Source organism: Abramis brama (genome assembly GCF_963993115.1).
Source record: "Abramis brama genome assembly, chromosome: 9".
In the NCBI taxonomy this organism is placed as follows: Eukaryota; Metazoa; Chordata; class Actinopteri; order Cypriniformes; family Leuciscidae; genus Abramis; species Abramis brama.
This window is the reverse complement of record NC_139971.1, coordinates 44,652,415-44,669,580: the sequence shown is the minus strand read 5'-3', so window position 1 is coordinate 44,669,580 and position 17,166 is coordinate 44,652,415. Positions and strand designations below refer to the sequence as shown.

General features: G+C 41.0%; 1 protein-coding gene across 2 annotated transcripts in view; it reads left to right on the top strand.

Moving 5' to 3' along the window:
* Window positions 1-17,166, top strand: part of lrrc49 (leucine rich repeat containing 49) — a 32,585-nt gene that overhangs the window by 9,491 nt on the left and 5,928 nt on the right. Inside the window, exons 8-14 of one of the 2 annotated variants that reach the window (XM_084124207.1) lie at window positions 3,362-3,505; window positions 4,426-4,487; window positions 6,627-6,777; window positions 7,919-8,002; window positions 10,091-10,338; window positions 12,272-12,346; window positions 16,386-16,614. In XM_084124207.1, the coding sequence (XP_083980333.1) occupies window positions 3,362-3,505; window positions 4,426-4,487; window positions 6,627-6,777; window positions 7,919-8,002; window positions 10,091-10,338; window positions 12,272-12,346; window positions 16,386-16,614 (993 nt within the window). The remainder of the gene's footprint in view (window positions 1-3,361; window positions 3,506-4,425; window positions 4,488-6,626; window positions 6,778-7,918; window positions 8,003-10,090; window positions 10,339-12,271; window positions 12,347-16,385; window positions 16,615-17,166) is intronic. The other variant, XM_084124208.1, reaches the window with a different exon arrangement.

Sequence of the window (17,166 nt, the reverse complement as noted above, 5' to 3'; positions counted from 1 at the left end):
CAGATTACTTTCAAGTAACTAGTGAAGTAATGCATTGCTCTTAAAATTTACAACAAAATATCTGAGTTACTTTTTCAAATAAGTAACGCAAGTTTCCCATGTATTGACTGACAGCTCTCCTGTCCTCATGTTGAGAGAAATCCAAGTGCAGAAGTGTGTGTGTGTGTGTGTGTGTGTGTGTGTACCCCTACTGTACTCTACCTCTACTGTACTCTACTGTACGCTACCTCTACTGTACACTACTGTACTCTGCCTCTACTGTACACTACCTCTACTGTACTCTACTGTACTCTGCCTCTACTGTACACTACTGTACTCTACTTCTACTGTACGCTACCTCTACTGTACTCTACCTCTACTGTACTCTACCTCTACTGTACTCTACCTCTACTGTACGCTACCTCTACTGTACACTACTGTACTCTACCTCTACTGTACTCTACCTCTACTGTACACTACTGTGCTCTACCTCTACTGTACTCTACCTCTACTGTACTCTACCTCTACTGTACTCTGCCTCTACTGTACTCTACTGTGCTCTACCTCTACTGTACTCTACCTCTACTGTACGCTACCTCTACTGTACACTACTGTACTCTACCTCTACTGTACGCTACCTCTACTGTACACTACTGTACTCTACCTCTACTGTACTCTACCTCTACTGTACTCTACCTCTACTGTACGCTACCTCTACTGTACACTACTGTACTCTACTTCTACTGTACTCTACCTCTACTGTACTCTACCTCTACTGTACTCTACCTCTACTGTACTCTACCTCTACTGTACGCTACCTCTACTGTACACTACTGTACTCTACCTCTACTGTACTCTACCTCTACTGTACACTACTGTGCTCTACCTCTACTGTACTCTACCTCTACTGTACTCTACCTCTACTGTACTCTGCCTCTACTGTACTCTACTGTGCTCTACCTCTACTGTACTCTACCTCTACTGTACGCTACCTCTACTGTACACTACTGTACTCTACCTCTACTGTACTCTACATCTACTGTACGCTACCTCTACTGTACACTACTGTACTCTACCTCTACTGTACTCTACATCTACTGTATGCTACCTCTACTGTACACTACTGTACTCTACCTCTACTGTACGCTACCTCTACTGTACTGTACTGTACTCTACTGTACTCTACTGTACTCTACCTCTACTGTACTCTACTCTACTGTACTCTACCTCTACTGTACTGTACTGTACTCTACTGTACACACGTGAATCTGCATTTCCTTCAGCCTGAGGATTATTATTTCACTTCTGGTGTGAAAGGGTCTTTACATTTGCCCAAAAATATAACTTTTTTGTTATAAAAAAAAAACGAGCTCTGCCCAGGTGTAAAAAAAGTAACTAAGTAATGCAATTAGTTACTTTTAAAGGGAGTAACGCAATATTGTAATGCATTACTTTTCAAAGTAACGTTCCCCAACACTGGTCTTAAGGCATTAAATATCCCATTAAATACGTCAAATCATCTATTTCCTACTATCACATTAAAGTCAGCATCTATTTTCTAAATCCATGTTGACATCAAAGCATCACACCTCATAAACTGCAGTCCTGTACTCTATTCTTCTCTCAGTTTCTGCTGATTTTAAACCTTGTCGTCGTTCTGTTTGCGTTGTGATAGTGGAGGCGGATGCTGATTGGTTGATTAGTGGTTTCATCACGCTGTGCATAAGTAGCTCCGCCCCCTCACTGCTGTGAGTAATACATGATGAGATCCAGGGGTTTTAAGGTGGATCAGCATCAGTCTTTTAATTATTTCCTGCGTCAGTCTATTTTAATCTCGTTAAGTGCTAGTTTGGTTGTGTATGTTGAGCTGTTGGACATGCATGTGGGATTCAGCGCCTCGCTGCTTTTAGAGAACAACCTTTAATGGCTCAAAGTTTCTTTTTGAAACTATCTAAGTGTTTTATTTCACTGTAACCTCTACACAAACCGTACAAACTCTGTCACTGGTTTCTTTGTGTTTTCGTTTACAGGCTCATGTCAGTCTGATGTTGATGCATTAAACGCTCATTTAAAGTCTGATACTGATGAACCAGCTTAGATTAGAATGTACAGTCCACACTAGAGGCTTAGTTACTGCTATCTAGTTAGTAAATAACTGTATTTCATTTGGTTTAATACAAACAGGTGAACTGATTAATGAATAACCATGGAAACTAATGATGGCGGGAAAATAAGGAAAAAGGAAACAGGATGTGAACTAAAAGTCCTTGAAAATGAAAACCAAACGCAATGAAAGTGACAATTATGTGGCGGAAAAAACAACAGAACTGCAAGATGTAAATTCTAAGGGGAAACGTCAAAATTGTGAGATAAAATGTTGCAACTACCTTTTATATTTTGGTATTCTGTAGCAGAAAAATAAAATAATAATTCCAAGGGGAAAAGTAATTGTGAGATAAAAAAAAAAATGTATTTAATTTGTTTGCACCATTAGTTCTTCTGGCTGTTTGTACAGTATCATGCAGTCTCATAATCTGGCGTTTACATTCAACGAGCCTTTAATTTCAGGAACACAAGTTGTGTTGAATCGCTGTGAATTTAACTTCTTTTGCCTTACATAACTAAATATATATTTCCACTCAAATACGATACCTAATCATGATTGTTTTTATGATACTTTTTATATATACACTACTGTTAAAAAGTTTGGGGTCGGGAAGTCTCTTCTGCTCTCCAAGGCTGCATTTATGTGATCAAAAATACAATAAAAACAGTGAAATATTATTAGAATGTAAATCATCTGTTTTCTATGTGAATATACAGTAAAGTGTAATTTATTCCTGTTATCAAAGCTAAATTTTCAGCATCATTACTCCAGTCTTCAGTGTCACATGATCCTTCAGAAATCATTCTAATATGATGATTTGATGATAATTATGATTATTATCAATGTTGAAAACTTCAGATTTTTATTTTTCGGGATTCTTTGAATCTTTTGTAACATTATAAATGTCTTTACTGTCACTTTTGATCAATTAAATGTGTTCTTGCTGAATAAAAGTATTAATTTCTTCTTTTAAATTTGACCTTTGAACAGTAGTGTTCATTACAGAACATGTGCAGTCGCTGTACTGAGATGAGGGTTGTTTTAAAGAGTCAATAACAAGTCATTTATTAATATAATATTCTCTCTCTTAAATGGAAACATCATTAATGTCGAAAGGATTGAAGTCTGTCTGGTAAAACATGTAATTCAGTCAATCTGCAGTTTAACTCCAGCTGTTGTTCCTGATCCTTCAACAGTTTGTTTCATGAAAAGTTTAATGGTGCGACTCTCCAACATTGAGTCCTGCATGACTTCAGCTCCTCTGTCTCTCCTCAGATCTCTCAGATTGAAAACGTGTGTGGTTTGTCAAAGCTTCGTGTGCTGAATCTGTCGGGGAACCGCATCGCTCGCGTGGAGAACCTGCAGGGCTTGAGGAGTCTGAGCGAACTGAACCTGCGACACAACGCCATCGCACACGTGGTGAGTTTAATACGTCAATCACAAATAAATTACATTTAAATACAAAACATCAACACTTACTGCACTTAAACAGATGAAATGTTTAATTCGTTCACCACGCCGACATCAGAGAACCGTGAGACACGTGAATGTGATGTTTTATGATTGAAATATTAAAACTTATAATCTCAGTCATTTATAAAACTACACAAATAGCTGATGATCTCCAACAACTGTCCAACGGTGTTGCATCTACAGTATTCTCAGTGTTTTTTTGCACTTTGATATATGGTTGCTAGGTTATTGTTGGTGGTTGCTAGGGTGTCTGTGATTGATGACGCCCTTCTGTCTGTGATTCTGTGATTGGTGGAGTCGTGCATCAGCTGGAGAGCAGGACATGTTCACGGAGACACAATACAGAGTCACTGGAGGCGTGGCTTTCAGATTTTGACGCGTGTCGCTCTGTCTCTATGACATGTATCTAAATAAATAAATAATTTGCTAAAACAAAAATTTCTGCTTTTACATTTTCATGGTTCAGTTTATTTCAGTACGGGTTTCATTTTAAAATCATTTATTTACATTTTTCATTGTTTGGACATAATTAATTATTAGCTTTTCAGCAACCACTTAAAAACATCTTAGCAACCATTCTCCACACCCTAGCAACCACAAATTGATTTAGTTTGAAAAGCCTCCAGCTGAAAACAATGACTGACTGTTTTAGCTGTCAATCACTTCCTGTGTGTGTGTGTGTGTGTGCTGAATTTGAGCATCTCTCTCTACACACACACACACACACTCCCCTCCCCCGCAGTCGTCCTGCTCTTCCGCTGCCCCTCCCGTCAGTGTTCCGCCGCAGCGGTGTGTGTGTGTGTGTGTGTGTGCCGGTGACTGAGGGATGCTGCATCACTTCTCTCTCTCTCTCTGTTTGTCTGCAGACGGATGTGCAGCATCTTCCTCGTCTGCAGCGTCTGTTTCTCAGCGCTAACAGCATCAGCAGGTAAGATTAGCATTAGCGTGTCTAACCCCGTCCTGTCTGAGGATGTGTCGTGCCCTCGTCCTGCAGCACACACACACACGGGCGGAAGCATTTAGACTGTCATCCAGTGTGTCTGTAACCATGGGAACATGGTTCAGTAATTCGTTTTTTATGTGTTGTCATGGTGGGAGTTGTGCGGTTGCTAAGGGCGTGAGCGCATGTATGGTGTTGATGCAGTGTGACGGAACGAGCGTTACGGCGTGTTTTTCCTCATTACTGCTGTGTCATACTGCTGCATCCAGAGCCCTGCGTGTGTGTGTGTGAGGGTCTGTGGGCGGGGCTAACTGAAGGTCAGGGGTCACTCAATGTCTATATAAAATTGAGACAAATTTATGAAATTAAAAAATATAAAAGCAATTCTGACTTTTGTTGCAATTATGACTTTTTCTCGCAATTCTGAGTTAATCACAATTCTGAGTTTATATCTCACAATTTTGAGTTTCTCGCAATTCTGAGTGTCTGTCAGTCATCTCTGGGGAGGGAGGATCTGGGGAGGGAGGAGGAGCTGGGGAGGGAGGTGGAGCTGGGGAGGGAGGAGGAGCTGGGGAGGGAGGTGGAGCTGGGGAGGGAGGTGGAGCTGGGGAGGGAGGAGGAGCTGGGGAGGGAGGAGGAGCTGGGGAGGGAGGTGGAGCTGGGGAGGGAGGAGGAGCTGGGGAGGGAGGAGGAGCTGGGGAGGCAGGAGGAGCTGGGGAGGGAGGAGGAGCTGGGGAGGGAGGGAGGTGGAGCTGGGGAGGGAGGAGGGTAATTCGCTCCTGAGAAACGCGACAGCTGCTGATAATACTGACGAGATTATATATGAATACAGTGATAGAGTCGTGTTCCTACAGGTCGAGGATCAGCTGAGAGTCACTGACGAGAGCTTGACTGACACGCCAGAACTGACGCTACGCTTAATTTATATCTTGCAATTCTGAGTTTATATCTCACAATTCTGAGTTTATATCTCTCAATTTTGAGTTTCTCACAATTTTGACTTTCTCGTAATTCTGAATTTATATTTCGCAATTCTGAGTTTATCTCTCGCAATTCTGAGTTTATATCTCGCAATTCTGAGTTTATATCTCGCAATTCTGAGTTTATCACAATTCTGAGTTTATATCTCGCAATTCTGAATTTCTTACAATTTTGACTTTCTCGCAATTCTGAGTTTATATCTCGCAATTCTGAGTTTATATCTCGCAATTCTGAGTTTATCTCTCGCAATTCTGAGTTTATCTCTCGCAATTCTGAGTTTATATCTCGCAATTCTGAGTTTATCACAATTCTGAGTTTATATCTCGCAATTCTGAGTTTATCTCTCGCAATTCTGAGTTTATCTCTCGCAATTCTGAGTTTATCTCTCGCAATTCTGAGTTTATATCTCGCAATTCTGAGTTTATATCTCGCAATTCTGAGTTTATCACAATTCTGAGTTTATATCTCGCAATTCTGAATTTATATTTCGCAATTCTGAGTTTCTTACAGTTTTGACTTTCTCGCAATTCTGAGTTTATATTTCGCAATTCTGAGTTTATCTCTCGCAATTCTGAGTTTATATCTCGCAATTCTGAGTTTATCACAATTCTGAGTTTATATCTCGCAATTCTGAATTTATATTTCGCAATTCTGAGTTTCTTACAGTTTTGACTTTCTCGCAATTCTGAGTTTATATTTCGCAATTCTGAGTTTATATCTCACAATACTGACTTTCTCGCAATTCTGAGTTTATCACAATTCTGAGTTTATATCTCGCAATTCTGAGTTTATCACAATTCTGAGTTTATATCTCGCAATTCTGAGTTTATATCTCGCAATTCTGAGTTTATATTTCGCAATTCTGAGTTTACGTCTCGCAATTCTTCTCTTTTTCTGTCCAATTTCTCAGTTTATATCTGTTTTAAGGGGCACCTGTTTCATGGATGAAAGGATCTGCCTGGGTCACGGAATGTTTTTGTGATTAAAAATTTGCGATGTTCTTGTTTAATTCCATGGTAAAAATGGGCTTCCACACAAAGGGAAGCAACACGACAGTTAACGATTCTCTCTTCCTGTTTGAAATCAGAACTATTGCAGAATGGCGTGTGATGTTGACATCAGTGTCGTGTGTGTGTGTGTGTGTAGTTTGGATGCGCTGGCCTGTCTGTGGGACTGCCGCTCTCTGAGTGAGCTGAGCGTCGATGGGAATCCCGTGGCGCTGGAGTCATGCTACAGACACACACTCCTCCGCTGCTGCTCGCCACACCTTCAGCTGCTCGACATGAAGCGTGTCACGGTGAGTCTGGGTCGATCACGACCCATTTAACCCTGTTCTGCCGATCACGACCCGTTTAACCCTGTTCTGCCGATCACGACCCGTTTAACCCTGTTCTGATCAAGCGTGTCACGGTGAGTCTGGGTCGATCACGACCCGTTTAACTGTTCTGCCGATCATGACCCGTTTAACCCTGTTCTGCCGATCATGACCCGTTTAACCCTGTTCTGCCGATCACGACCCGTTTAACCCTGTTCTGATCAAGTGTGTCACAGATGTGATGCAAACTGAAGGCCTAAACTAATTAAAAACAGGGACGAGCTGTTTGATGGGTTCTGCTTCAATAGGAAATACATCAACAATTAATTCCATGGGTTCTGACGATGAGTGTAATGGAGAATGTTTCTGTTGTGATGCCTTTTTTTTTTTTTTTATTTAAAATAACATGATGTTCTGATAGCGGGGGCTTACGTTTTGATGGGGGTTTGAATTTTGATATTTTGTAGGATTTGTGATTAGGATTAGTTTTAGCTGTTGTGGAGTTATATTAGAGCTGTATAATTTCCATAATTTATTTATTTTATGTAAAAGAGAATAGACTAGATAAGTTAAATTAGGTAGGTGTTCATATAGATTACATAAAATTGAAATAAATAAACTTGTCAATTAATATAAATAAATAAATAAAAATGATATTAAAATTAAATAAACAATTAACTAAATCATATATTTAACGTTACATTCCTATAGTGAGTAGATAAAAAAAAAATATTATAACTTATAATTATGTAAGTTAATAGATTTATAATATTAATTTTTCAGTGTATTAATTGTGTGTTTATAAACGATAGATGCCTTTGAAGTGTTTGATGTGTAGATCATGTTTGAAACCCCTGATCTCCAAAACTGCAGCAATGCATGCTGGGAAGAAAACAGCTGGGCCGGCACATCATCTGAAAATAATCCTCTGTGATCCACACATACACACACACCACACACACACACACACACACACACACTGTGTGTGTGTGTGTGTGTGTGTGTGTTTGTGTGGATCACAGAGGATTATCATTGCTGCAGTTTTGGAGGTGTGTGTGTGTGTGTGTGTGTGTGTGCGTGTGTGTGTGCGTGTGTGTGTTAACTGCGTCCTGACGTTCTGCAGGAGGAGGAGAGACGCTTGGCGAGTGTTTCGGCACGAAAGGAGGATGAGAAAAAGAAAGAGAGTCACAAACTGGCTGCGCACAAGGTACAAACACACACTTCAGCCCGACACACACACAACAAACTACTGAATTCAGAGGGAAAACAAACTTCCTGACCCCACCGACAGACACTTGTTCTTGTTTTAACCACAAACTCACTTCATTTCTCAGAAAACAAGATCTTTTTGCTTCTGTATCTTGATTTAAGAATGTTTAGATATTTGGAAAACGACAGAAACACTGAGTGAGAGAACCACTTTTGCAGTGTGTTTTCTTCCTGTACACACTCTCTCTAACTGTGCGTTCACACCGCCGACGGCGAGAGCGTCAAAGTGGCCGGAAGCCATTCATTTTCAATGAGAGCAGGCGGCGACCTCCGGCGAGGGCGGCGCGGCGCGTCTTGGACGGCAAGAGCGGCGAGAAGAGTTGAAATCAAGTCAACTTTATGGTAATAAGCTATGACGCGGTTCGGCGGCAACCAGCGGCAACCAATCGGAATGTAGAAGTCCTCCGCCTGAGAGGATACAAGAGAACACAATCCTGTAAACTTTGGTTCCGACCGCATTAGTTCCTAAGCAAAATGGAGGAAAAATTCATAATTTCTGTTGCGGGTTTCCCGTTATTGTACGACTTGTCATCCATAGTGTTGTCAGTTTGATTAGAAAAAGCTGCGCAAAACTATTTATAGGCAACATTTTCGCGCTAGAACTTCTTTGAACTAAAAACGCTTGTTTTTTCAGCGGGAATGCAATTCATTTGCTCAAAATAATAATGATTTTGACCAATTGCAGCTACGGTTTTTGCGGCCCCTTTAAATAAAGTTTTTTTTTTTTAAATCACGCATTCTAATCTAATCTACGTCAGAGCGTCCCCGAATCTTTCTACGGCGTCGGTGCCAGGGCGGCGAGAGCGAATTTTGCCGCTCTCGCCGGCGGCGGTGTGAACGTACAGTAAGAGGTCGCTCACACACATTCACACATGGAGTTTGTTCTGACACACAGTTATCACATGCTTCTGGATGACAGCGAATCTCAGCATCTGTGACACACATTCAGTCCCAGGATTCAAACTTTGATCTCGAGGAGCAGCTGGAGCTCAAGCAACATAAAACCCTTTTCTCCAGAATGTTGTTGATCTCAGTCTCACGAGGCCGTAATTATGAATATATAACAATTCAGAGACTCTTAAGATGAATGATTCTCATCAGATCTGTTCTCTGATGTCAGTTAATGATCACGGCAATGCAGGTCAATGAATAAAATATTTAAAATCATTTATTTATTTAAATTTTACATGTTTATTGTTTTTATTTTTATTAAAAATCTTTTATATTAATTTGACATTTTTATTATATTATTATTTATGTATAATATAATATTTTATTTTGACTTGAATCTTTTAAATAGTTTGTTTACATTTTATAATTTAATTTGTTGTAGTAAGTGTAAAGTAATTTTTAGATTTTAATTATATTCTTTTTATTTTTAATTTATTCATTATTTATTTTAATTTTCCCTTTTTTAATGTTTTACTTACATTAATTCACTCTACATTTACATTTTTATAATTTAATTTTAGTTAGTATACTTGATCTTTTTTAGATTCTTAATTTTCATTAATTTTTAGATTCTTAATATTCTTAATTTTTATTATATTTTTTATTGATTAATTTTTAATTTCACATTTTTATTTATTTATATAATAAACATTTTTATAATTTAATTTTGAGTAATTTTTCATTTTTATTATGTATTTAAAGTTATTAATTATTTATTTTAATTTGTCCTTTTTTATTAATTATACATTTTTTACAATTTATTATACATTTTAAAATGTATGTTTATATTTTTAATGTTAAGAGGTCTAGTTTTTAAGTGTTATTGTTTTTTTAGATTGTAAATGTCTTTAATTTTTTATTTTTTATAGCAAGTAGATCTGACTCCATAAAAGTGAATCTCAGCTAAACTGACCACTGACATTATTTTGTCCATTAAGACCCTGAATTCTCATTTACTGTAATGAATATGAGAAAATAATGACATTGAAACTGTACAAAAAGTATTCGTCATAGAACCGCAGCTGTAGTTTCACACAGGAACCACTGAAGGATCTAATGGTTTCTTTGGTCCCAGGAAAGGCGTCGACTGGCGATCCAGAACGCAGCGCATGAGTGGGAGGGGCTTAAAGCGCATCAGTGGGAGGGGCTTAAACAGAACGAGGCTCAGCAGTGGGAGGGGCTTAAAGCCTCGAGCCTCGAGATTCCTGCGCAGAACGGCTCAAAGGAAGACGTCAGTCCAGACAATAGTCCCGCCCACAGCCCTGCGCAGACTAATGGGAACGCTCAGGAGACCTCGCCGGACGAGCCCAGGTGTCTGTGTGTGTGAGTGTGTGTCTCTGAGTCTGAGTGTCTGAGTCTCTGAGTGTCCGAGTCTGAGTGTCTGAGTCTGAGTCTGAGTCTGAGTCTGAGTCTGAGTCTGAGTCTCTGAGTGTCTGAGTCTCTGAGTGTCTGAGTGTCTGAGTCTCTGAGTTTCTGAGTCTCTGAGTCTCTGAGTGTCTGAGTGTCTGAGTCTCTGAGTTTCTGAGTCTCTGAGTCTCTAAGTCTCTGAGTGTCTGAGAGTCTGAGTCTCTCTGAGTGTCTGAGTCTCTGAGTGTCTGAGTCTCTGAGAGTCTGAGTCTCTGAGTCTCTGAGTCTCTGAGTGTCTGAGTCTCTGAGAGTCTGAGTCTCTGAGTGTCTGAATCTCTGAGTGTCTGAGTCTCTGAGTCTCTGCATGTCTGAGTGTCTGAGTCTCTGAGTGTCTAAGTCTCTGAGTGTCTGAGTCTCTGAGTGTCTAAGTCTCTGAGTGTCTGAGTCTCTGAGAGTCTGAGTCTGAGTCTGAGAGTCTGAGTCTGAGTCTGAGTGTCTGAGTCTGAGTGCCTGAGTCTGAGTCTGAGAGTCTGAGTCTGAGTCTGAGTCTGAGTCTGAGTGTCTGAGTCTGAGTGTCTGAGTCTGAGTGTCTGAGTTTGAGTGTCTGAGTCTGAGAGTCTGAGTCTGAGTGAGTGTCTGAGTCTCTGAATCTCTGAGTGTCTGAGTCTCTGAGTCTCTGAGTGTCTGAGTCTCTGAGAGTCTGAGTCTCTGAGTGTCTGAATCTCTGAGTGTCTGAGTCTCTGAGTCTCTGCATGTCTGAGTGTCTGAGTCTCTGAGTGTCTAAGTCTCTGAGTGTCTGAGTCTCTGAGTGTCTAAGTCTCTGAGTGTCTGAGTCTCTGAGAGTCTGAGTCTGAGTCTGAGAGTCTGAGTCTGAGTGTCTGAGTCTGAGTGTCTGAGTCTGAGAGTCTGAGTCTGAGTGAGTGTCTGAGTCTGAGTGTCTGAGTCTGAGTGTCTGAGTTTGAGTGTCTGAGTCTGAGAGTCTGAGTCTGAGTGAGTGTCTGAGTCTCTGAATCTCTGAGTGTCTGAGTCTCTGAGTGTCTGAGTCTCTGAGAGTCTGAGTCTGAGTGAGTGTCTGAGTCTCTGAATCTCTGAGTGTCTGAGTCTCTGAGTGTCTGAGTCTCTGAGTGTCTGAGTCTCTGAGTCTGAGTCTCTGAGTGTCTGAGTCTCTGAGTCTCTGAGTCTCTGAGTGTCTGAGTCTCTGACTGTCTGAGTGTCTGAGTCTGAGTGTCTGAGTCTCTGACTGTCTGAGTCTCTGACTGTCTGAGTCTCTGAGTCTCTGACTGTCTGAGTCTCTGAGTGTCTGAGTCTCTGAGTGTCTGAGTCTCTGAGTCTCTGAGAGTCTGAGTCTCTCTGAGTCTCTGAGAGTCTGAGTCTCTCTGAGTGTCTGAGTCTCTGAGTGTCTGAGTCTCTGAGTGTCTGAGTCTCTGAGAGTCTGAGTCTCTCTGAGTCTCTGAGAGTCTGAGTCTCTCTGAGTGTCTGAGTCTGAGTGTCTGAGTGTCTGAGTCTGAGTGTCTGAGTCTGTGTGTCTGAGTCTCTCTGAGTGTCTGAGTGTCTGAGTCTCTGAGTGTCTGAGTGTTTGAGTCTCTGAGTCTCTGAGTCTCTGAGTGTCTGAGTCTCTGAGTGTCTGAGTCTCTGAGTCTGAGTGTCTGAGTCTCTGAGTCTCTGAGTATCTGAGTGTCTGAGTCTCTGAGTCTGAGTGTCTGAGTCTCTGAGTCTGAGTCTCTGAGTCTCTGAGTGTCTGAGTCTGAGTCTCTGAGTGTCTGAGGGTCTGAGTCTTGAGTGTCTGAGTCTCTGAGTGTCTGAGTCTGAGTGTCTGAGTCTCTGAGTGTCTGAGTCTGAGTGTCTGAGTGTGTGTGTGACGTGTCTGAGTGTGTGTGACATGTCTGACTGCTGTGATTCTCTGTCTCAGGCGCTTGAGTCCGCTCACACTCTCAGCTGGAGGGTTACGACCTGCCAGTCGCCCAAACAGCCCCAGAGACTCCAGGTACATCTTCACTCACACACACACACACACACACACACACACACACACACACACACACACACACACACACACACACACACACACAACACACACACACACACACACGTCACGGTGTCAGAACATCACAAACACGTGTTTAATGCAGTGACATGCATCACACTGACATTTCACCTCCATTTTTGTCCTCAGTGTTTTTTTTTTAAAGTATTTATTTTAATTTGACAAATTTATGATTGAATTAATTATTAGTAACTGTTTTATTTACATTTTTTATATTACATTTTTTATTTTTTTTTGGCTGCAGTGCCTCCCGCAGTGATGTTCCCAGCATGCTCTGCTGTAACACATTTGATCCATCTCTGTCCAGCTCACGCACGCACACACACACACACACACACACACACACACACACACCCACACACATGCACTCAATCACTGACTCGCACGCACACACACACACACGCACTCACTCACTCACTGACTCACACGCACACACACACACACACACACTCACTCACTCACACTCATACACACACACGCACTCACTCACTCACTGACTCTCACGCACGCACACACACACACACACACACACACACACACACACACCCACACACATGCACTCAATCACTGACTCGCACGCACACACACACACGCACTCACTCACTCACTGACTCACACGCACACACACACACACACACACTCACTCACTCACACTCATACACACACACGCACTCACTCACTCACTGACTCGCATGCACACACACGCACACACACACACAGTATTCGATCATAACTTCAGTAAACTATGGAGTGCTGCAGGGATCTGTGTTGGGCCCTCTATTATTCTCAATATATATGATGCCACTTAGAAATATTATAAGGAAACATGGAATTAGTTTCCATTGTTATGCTGATGACACTCAAATCTATATTTCATCACGGCCGGATGAAAACGCTAAATTATCCAAATTGACAGAGTGTGTTAAAGATATAAAAGATTGGATGACGCGTAATTTTCTTTTATTAAATCCAGACAAGACAGAGGTACTAATCATCGGTTTAAAAAACCGCCCACAGAACCTCTCACAATACAACTTTAACATAGTAGGATGTCCTGTTACTTTATCCTCCACAGTAAAAGACCTGGGTGTTATACTAGACTGCAACCTGTCTTTTGAAAATCATATTTCATATGTTACAAAAACAGCCTTTTTCCACCTTAGAAACATTGCTAAGCTACGTAACATGCTATCAGTTTCTGATGCAGAAAAGTTAGTTCATGCATTCATGACCTCGAGACTAGATTACTGTAATGCTTTATTAGCTGGTTGTCCTGCATCCTCAATAAACAAGCTACAGTTAGTCCAAAATGCCGCCGCTAGAGTTCTTACTAGATCAAGAAAATATGATCATATAACACCAATTTTATCATCACTACATTGGTTACCTATAAAGTTCCGTATTAATTACAAGGTATTGCTACTGACTTATAAAGCCCTAAACGGCTTAGCTCCAGTCTATTTAACGGATCTTCTATCGCCCTATAATCCATCGCGCTCTTTAAGGTCACTAAATTCAAGGCTTTTGGTCATACCTAGGATATCCAGATCCACCAAAGGAGGGAGAGCATTTTCACATTTAGCTCCAAAACTCTGGAATAGTCTTCCTGATACTGTTCGTTGCTCAGACTCGCTCTCCCAGTTTAAAACTAGATTAAAGACGCATCTCTTCAGCCAGGCATTCATATAACATTTTAAATCTTACAGTTCAAACTACAATCTGGCCTCTAGTTCATAAATGCCAGAGGAGAACTGGCCCCCGACTGAGCCTGGGTTCTCCCAAGGTTTTTTTTTCTCCATTAGGTCACCTGATGGAGTTTTAGGACACCATTAGGTCACCTGATGGAGTTTTTCGGTTCCTTGCCACTGTTGCCTTTGGCTTGCTCAGTTTGGGATATTTTGGGGATTTAATTTAATTTTATCAATCAATAAATTCCACTAGAAACAAACCTTGTTGTATTATTTTAATTTAATACTGTGAAGCTGCTTTGATACAATCTGTATTGTGAAAAGCGCTATACAAATATACTTGACTTGACTTGACTTGACACACACACACACTCACTCACACTCATACACACACACACACACAGTCACTCACTCACACTCATACACTCACTCACTCTAATATTAATATTATGCTAATATGAATCATAATAGTGATGCAGTGATTCTCTGATTCTTGGCGGCTCAGTTTAATCCATCACATGATCAGTGTTTGTTCAGGAATAGAGCGAGTGAGCGATGAGCAGAAGAGCAGATCTATCAGTGTCTCACTCACACACACACGCACGCACTCACACACACGCACTCACACACTCTGTCTATCAGCGATCTATCAGCGTCTGATGTCTGAGTGTTTTCAGTCTGTATGTGGGCAGAGGATTAAAGCGTGAATCACATCAAGAGCTGCTAGTTAAAAACTCATAATTTCCCTCTGAATTAACCTCTCAAAATTAAATCTCTCAACCAAATCGCTCTCATTATAATTAACCAAACTGGGCTTCAGTAGAGCGTTAATGTTTTTGGTTACACTTTATTTTAAGGTGTCATTGTTACAGTGTAATTATATATTTAAGTACTGAGTAATATTAAGCAACTACATGTACTTACTATAGGGTTAGGATTAGGATTAGGGTTTGGTTGAGGGTTAGTTGCATGTAATAATGCATAATTTACTGTTATTACTATGGTAAGTACATGTAACATATGTAACAAGGACACTGTAAAATAAAGTCTTATCTTTTTTGTGTGTTTTTTTAATTGTTAAAATGCAGAACGTTTTGTTTTTGGGTTAGTGTTCAGTGATAGTACTTAAAACTAAACAGCAGAAGTCCATTGAAATGAGTGGTTTCATGTGTGTTTGGAGAGGTTCAGTTGATCAGGTCTGGAGCACAGACAGACGCTGCTGTCGATCTCTTCATGCCAAGTGTGAACACAGTCCAAATATTCCTCTGAGATGAGACTCTGTCCTAACATGTTTGCCAGGAGCGTTTAAATCATTCGTTCAGTCCTGTGTTACAGGAGCCGGAGACTCATCACAGGGAAATGAAACGAGACGAAACGAGACGAAACACTCTTGATGATCATTTTCTGTGTGTGTCTCCAGGTTCTGACAGGATCATTTTATTTAGCATAATATCTCATCATTCACGTCGCACTCACTCACCATTATATGTTTGGTCTAAAACGCTAAAACTGTTCTCATGTTTTACCGTAGAACAGCAAATACGAGTACATTTTCTGTCATATTTGCAGGACTGTGATATGAAGAGTGTGCAAAGTAACATATTTTAGTAACAGTGTGAAAGTGATCGCACATATAAGGCACAATACCGCTATAAACATGAATATCTATTGGTAAAACATGCGTCACATGACTAAACTTTATACTAATGACTATTTAGACTAAACTAAATACCTCCGTTTTGACAGTCCACACTACAACGCTAAAACACCGTTTTCAAGTTTATCCACTTTGGAGAGCGTTTTCAAAAAGCTTCGTTTTCATTAATAAAAACGTATTAGGGGCTGTTTAAAACTTTTATGCGTTTTGGCCGTTTGTTTACACGAAAACTGCGTTTTTGGAGACTGAAAACGCAAAGTTTTGAAAATGGGTTTCAAAGTGCACGTTTTTCAAAGCAGTCTCAGTGTAAACAACAAAAACGTGAATCTCTGAAGACGATGACGTCATGCACATGCGCATTACGTGTTCAGTCTATAGTGTTTCATCGCCATCTACTGGCCTGGCTGCAGAATACAGCGGTTTTGGTCGTTTTCGCGGATCCGTGTGAATGGAGGTCGTTTTGACAATGGTGTCGTCCGTACGCGGAAAACTCAAAAAAACTTCTCCGTTTTAAGCGTATTATTGTCGTATAAACGTACCCTTAGTGTGGACAAGGCCGGAGACTCCCGCTCATCACAGGGAAATGAAACGAAACCGAAACTCTTGCATGATAATGTTCTGTGTGTGTCTCCAGGTTTCAGGACGGTCCCGGCGTTCAGAGCCTGTCGATGTCTGAGCGTCACCTGGCGGAGCTGGAGGGCGAGACACTGCGCTTGTTCGGCCCCGGGGCCCTGGAGACGCTGGACCGATGCTGGGGGGTCCAGACGGCCTCGAGCGTCACCACCGTCTCCTTCAGATACATACACTTCGACTCCATCATCCCCACATTCCTGCGCATCCGCCTCAAATTCCCAAACCTCACGGTGAGGATCAGACCCTTATAGATACAGTCAAAGCTAAAATTATTTATTTTACATAACATTTCACAAACACACTCGAAGCGCTCGACCAATCACAACACACTGCTCCAGCCGACCAATCAGAGCACAGTGTGCTTTTCAGAAGGAGGGGCTTCATAGAGACAGGAAGTAAACAGAGCGTTACTGACAGACTGGGAAGAGAGGAGCCGCAACAATGGAGAATATGAGGAGAATAATCAACATTCAAGCAGGAAAACCTGTTCTAGTAGAGCCTGAAAACAACATCAAGACTTAAAGCATAATATGGCTTCTTTAAACTGAAACTTTGAGGTGTGAAACTTCCAGTATGATTTTATAGTAGAGAAACCTCTTAAAGGTGCATTGTGTAATATTTAGGAGGATCTGTTGACAGAAATGCAATATCATAAACATAACTATGTTTTCAGTGGTGTATAAAGACCTTACATGTTATGTGTTTATTACCTTAGAATGAGGCATTTCTGTCTACACACACCACGGGTCCGCTTACATCGACATGTTTCTACAGTGGCCCTA